The sequence below is a fragment of the Rattus norvegicus genome, chromosome 15 (genome assembly GCF_021556685.1).
Source record: "Rattus norvegicus strain SHRSP/BbbUtx chromosome 15, alternate assembly SHRSP_T2T, whole genome shotgun sequence".
Classification (NCBI taxonomy): domain Eukaryota; kingdom Metazoa; phylum Chordata; class Mammalia; order Rodentia; family Muridae; genus Rattus; species Rattus norvegicus.
In genome coordinates, this window is record NC_141548.1 from 28413757 (window position 1) to 28418656 (window position 4900).

The 4900-nt window shown below is 46.8% G+C and overlaps 1 protein-coding gene across 1 annotated transcript; it reads right to left on the reverse strand.

Annotated features, from left to right (window-relative positions):
- Positions 1–3609: 3609 nt before the first annotated feature.
- Positions 3610–4431, reverse strand: Rnase2 (ribonuclease A family member 2). The gene is made up of 2 exons (NM_001007015.2): positions 4374–4431; positions 3610–4213 (listed from the first exon to the last, which is right to left on the reverse strand). Exon 2 carries the CDS (start codon positions 4206–4208, stop codon positions 3741–3743), a length of 468 nt encoding a protein of 155 aa, NP_001007016.1. The 5' UTR covers positions 4209–4213; positions 4374–4431; the 3' UTR covers positions 3610–3740.
- Between the last annotated feature and the right edge of the window lie 469 nt (positions 4432–4900).

Below are 4900 nucleotides of genomic sequence, written 5' to 3' on the forward strand. Positions count from 1 at the left end.
AAAGAAACAACATTCATGACAGCCTTAGCTATTAGGGAAATGTAATTAAAACAATCTTGAGGATCTCTGAGTTGTATCCCACCCTGACTACAGAGTGAGTGCCAGGACAGCCAGGACTGCACAGAGACCCTGTCTCAAAAACAAAACAAAGCAAAACCAAACAAAAAGAAACAAAATGGCCCCTCACACCCAACAGCTTAGGGTCCATCTCACCCCAGTCACTGTGGTTAGCACCAAGAAAACACTGAGCACAATGCCGGCCAGGATCCAGGGAAAGCCCAAGCCTGTTTGCTGCTGGCAGGAGTGTAAGCTGCTGTGGCCACATGGAAATCAGTGTGACATTTTTTGCACACTGATTTGATCCACCGACACCACTGTTGAGTATGTGCTCATTGGTCATAGAGGACTAGAGGGCGAATGTGGGACACATCTGCACATGGAGTTCCATTCAGATGGAAAGAAGTCAAGTTCTCAAGAAACGGTTGGAACTGGACAATATCTTAAGTGCAGTACTCAAGGCTCAGTGAGACAAGGGTCATGTGCTTTCTGAGATGTGGACCTTAGCCTCTAACGTTGGGTGTGAGGACTTGTGTTAGTGCATCTGAGTAGACAACAAGAGACAGAAAAGAGTCACCAGGAAAGACGGCTTTGAGGGAGACAGTCCTAGAAAGAACTCTGTCCCAGGAGAGTGCTGTTGTCAACAGTGAACTTCTCTAGAGCATGGGGCGTCTGTGGTGCTGGCTAGAAGACAACAGAAGTCTTAGATGACAGTTTAACAAGGATAGCTAGCCCTGTCACCTCCTTCTTTTGCTCTGAGTCACCCTGCTCCCAGGCAGAAAAGGCTGTGGATATTGTGGCTGGAGCATGTGGCTGGAGAGGTTGAATGGCAGGGAGAAAGTGATCCCAGAATGCAGGGTAGGGAAATACTGGGGCCCACAGGGTTGGTGGTGGTGTTTGGCTGGTTTTATTTAGGCTTTTATTTTTGGAGAGAGGAACTCAGGTATTCAGAGCTAGTCTCAAATTCACAGTGTAGCCCAGGCTGGCCTCACACTCCCCATACTTTTGTCTCTACCTCAAGACACTGGGATTATGGGATGCTTGGTCTGTGCAGCCCTAGAGACTGGACTCAGGATTCTCCACATGGTAAGCAAACACTGCCAACTGGACTACATACTCAGCCCCTCCATGCTGTTGTCACTCCGGACCATCATGCCTGCTCTACTGTACTGCATGGATCCAAGTCTTACTAGGCTTGGAGATGAACTCCTGATTGGAACCCACACTTTCAGTCGTGCCTCCCGGAAGTCACATTCTGTACAACACAGTGGAGATCTTAGGTTGTATCAGCCTCTGATGTAGCACAATTCCTCTGAGCACTGTCAGGAAACCCTTCCTTTTTAACCTCCCTTATCAAGGGTCTGAACTACGTGGATTCCTGCCATTTACACCATGGGTTCTCTCTGTGAAGGCCTGGGAGACCTGTCTCCCCAAAACACACCTGGATTCCCATTGGTGTTAGGATTCTTTCTGGCCCCTGCCCACACTGCAGGAAACTTGACTTCTGAATTTCCTGCTGTTTAAGTTCTGCTGGTCATAGAGTACATATTGAGAACCCCGCTCCTCTAGTGTTAGTTTTGCTATGTTTGATGGTAAATCTAACTGTGACCTACCAGGGGAGTTAAAGGAAATTTAAGATCAATACTAGACTTGAAAGGTTCTTGAGCAGACAAAAACTTGTTGTTTACCAGGTCCTACAAGTAGCCTCAGGCAACAAAATTAATAGTAAAAATTAAATAGTTTTTTTGTGAGTTCAAAACCAGCTTGCTCTACATAGTAAGTCCCAGGATAGCCAGAGCTATGTCTTGAACTCCTCAGGCTGTACCCAATTTCATCCGAAGTCAGGATTATATCAACCCCTTAAATTCCCCAAAGTTAGCATTTGTGTGAAAAATGCAGATTCTGCTAAGGACCAGCCTCATGTCAGGGCTTCTGAGAGAAGGGGTGTCTGACAGTGGCAAAAACAAACCATTCGAAGTCAAACCGTGGGTCTAAGCTGGCAGCCTATGCTCAGCTGGAGACAGCTTTCCAGCCTGCCTTCTCTCTGTTTTGCTTCTTTTCTCTCAGATCTGTTTCCTCTGGAAATCTGCAAACCGCTCTCTAGGTTTCCTTTTGATTATCCTATGAATCAGCATCCCGTGACCCCAGCCCCTTAATTATTAAGGATACAGTAGGAGCATATTTTCTTTCAACATTGCAAACGAATTCAGATAACCGCCTGCCTCTGTGAAACACAGACCGTAACCTACCTGGGGGAACCTGAAATTTCTAGTCCTGAAATTACCATTTCTACCATACCTGGGTCTAGGCCTGCTGTGTCCCAGGCCAACTTTGACCTCATGAATCTGCCTCCCTTTGTTATCTTTCTGACAAGCTGGCTCATAGTGTAGCTGGCTTTGTTTCTTCACATTTGTGAAGCCCCTCATATAATTCATATTATTTTTAATTTCCACATAGTTAAGAAAGCATATATTTTCAAACTCATCTTTTCAGAGTTCTTTCCCACAGCCTAAAGGGCTGTTCTGGAGGTCCTAGCCTTTAACATTCTGCTGAGACATTAGCCACACCTCTGCCACCCGGATTCATGCTATCTCTGATCCTTATGGAGTCATTAAGGTTAACAGGGAGGACATTGCTCAAAGGAAGATGAAAATATGCACATTATTATACAAACAAGCCTTATGTCATGGCGGTCCACAGCAGGTCCTGTCCCTGAACCCTGACATTCTGTCCCCAATAAGGCCATGCCAGACTTAGTAAGATTCCATTCCAAACCAGAATTGCAGATTCCACAAATAAACCAACTTGCTGCTCCACAGGAGTGACTCCCCTGCAGCCCTGACTGTGGTCCACTGAGAGCAAGAAGTACCACCATTGTCCAGTGGTGGAGAGAGGCCAAGTATTGCATCTGGGGACCCAGAAAGGAACAGCAAGATGGAAGTTGGGGATCCAGACTGAAAGACAGAGGTACAGACCTGAGGATGTCACCCCTCTGCTACACTCTGCATCTGTCACTACATGAAGCTCCCTGCCTCATCTGGTGATGCCCGGCTCGCACGTGTCCTTAAAAGGATGGCACCTTCCCGTCTGAAATGATCCCTGACTACAGTTCTGTCCTCAGGAGTCAGGGCAGAACCTCTCATCATTCATCTCTTTTCTCTGTGGATTCCAGTGCCCTTATCTTGGACTCTGTGCCTTCCTGGTTTCTGTTGAATAGTCTCACAGTTAACCTCTGAGGACAGCCATGCAGGGAGAGGGCAAGGAGTAGATAGCCTCACTGAGAGATCCCAATTCCCTGGTTTTTTGTCAGCCACTTCTTCCCCACAGATAAATTTCAGTGAAGATTTCTTGTAGGAATGTTCTGGAAAGATGCACATCTCTTCTCATATTCATTTATTTCCAGGAACTGGGAAGATGCTTCAATTGCTACCAGGCCCTGCCTCTAAACACACACACACACACACACACACACACACACACACACACACACACACTGTGTGTGTCCCTCCTCCCCTCTCCCTTACCCTCCCCGACACAGTTGTACCAGAGATATAGATGAGAATGCAAAGGTGTTTATTGGTTAGAAAAGGTCTGGTTAGGCAGTGCAGACAGAGGAACTGGATCTTCACTACTGTGATCTTGGCAGTAGCAGATGAGCTAAGGTACAAAGTGCTGGCATTGAACTAAAATATCTCATCCAGGTGAACAGGAACCACTGGATACATGGGACTCTCCTGTGAAGTTCTATTGTTACAGGCAACTCTGTAGAACTTCACCGATCCTGTAGTTTGGTATCTGCATTGGGTATAAATCCTTGCCGGAGTTGTGAGGTTACAGAAAGTTACAGATACCTGAGAGGAACTGTTATGACAATTTGTACTTCTCCCGTCTTTACAGGTTATATGTGGATTGCCACACACATCAACAACACTAGCAAAACTTGTGTGAAGAAAAGTATTTATGCCCTTACATCTTCCTGTATAACTGTTGACACGCAGCATGGCAGCATTACATTGGGGGTAGGAGCTATTATAGATGTGCTGGATGGCAAACCACTGGGAAGGGGTTGGTCGCTGGCATGAGGCAAGCATTGAGACAAGTCCCAGCAGCAGAAGGAGACAAAGTCTGGACTCAAGCGGCTTCACACCCATGTTTCCTATGAGAACAGAAGAGAAGTGACTACTCTCACCTTGGCTCACTTTGCCCTCTCTCTTCCTGAAGGCCCTCTGCTGTCACTAGGTCCACGGTACCACCTCTCCTGGACACTGCCCCATCACTGCCCCTCATATCCCAGACCCGGACAGTCAGTGTCTTACCCAGTGTGCGTTGTGGCTCCTGTGGAACTGAGTGCTGGCTGTCCTGGAAATCAGGGATAATGGGTGAGCTCCACTTGGACCCACAGATATAGAACAGGATCTGTGGGTGGAGCCTGTGCCTCAGAGTCTTCAACGTGCAGAACCCACAGATTGGTACACTGCCTGCTTGTGCAACCGGCCTTCTGTTTCTTCCTTGGCCAAGCCATGGTGCTGCTGGTAGCATTGTAGGACATCAAATTCCAAGTCTTCTTGTGCAGGGCAGTTTGAAGTCTGAATCTGAACTCTACATAGAAATCTCTGTGCTGCCTGTTGACTGACTGCAGACTTCATGACTGTTTTCAGTAATGGACAGACCAAGTTTTCTATTGCCTGGCTACAACTTAGAAACAAAGCCTTGGGAAGCCAGAATCATAAGAAAGATTACCATTTCTGTCCTTTATTTTTAAAATTCTATGATGTTGAGGTGTGCAGAGATGGCTCAGTGGTTAAGAGCACTTGCTGCTCTTCCAGAGGACCCAAGTTTCCTT

Coding starts and splice junctions, on each gene's coding strand:
- Rnase2 (NM_001007015.2), bottom strand. CDS start 4,208: ATGGGTGTGAAGCCGCTTGAGTCCAGACTTTGTCTCCTTCTGCTGCTG.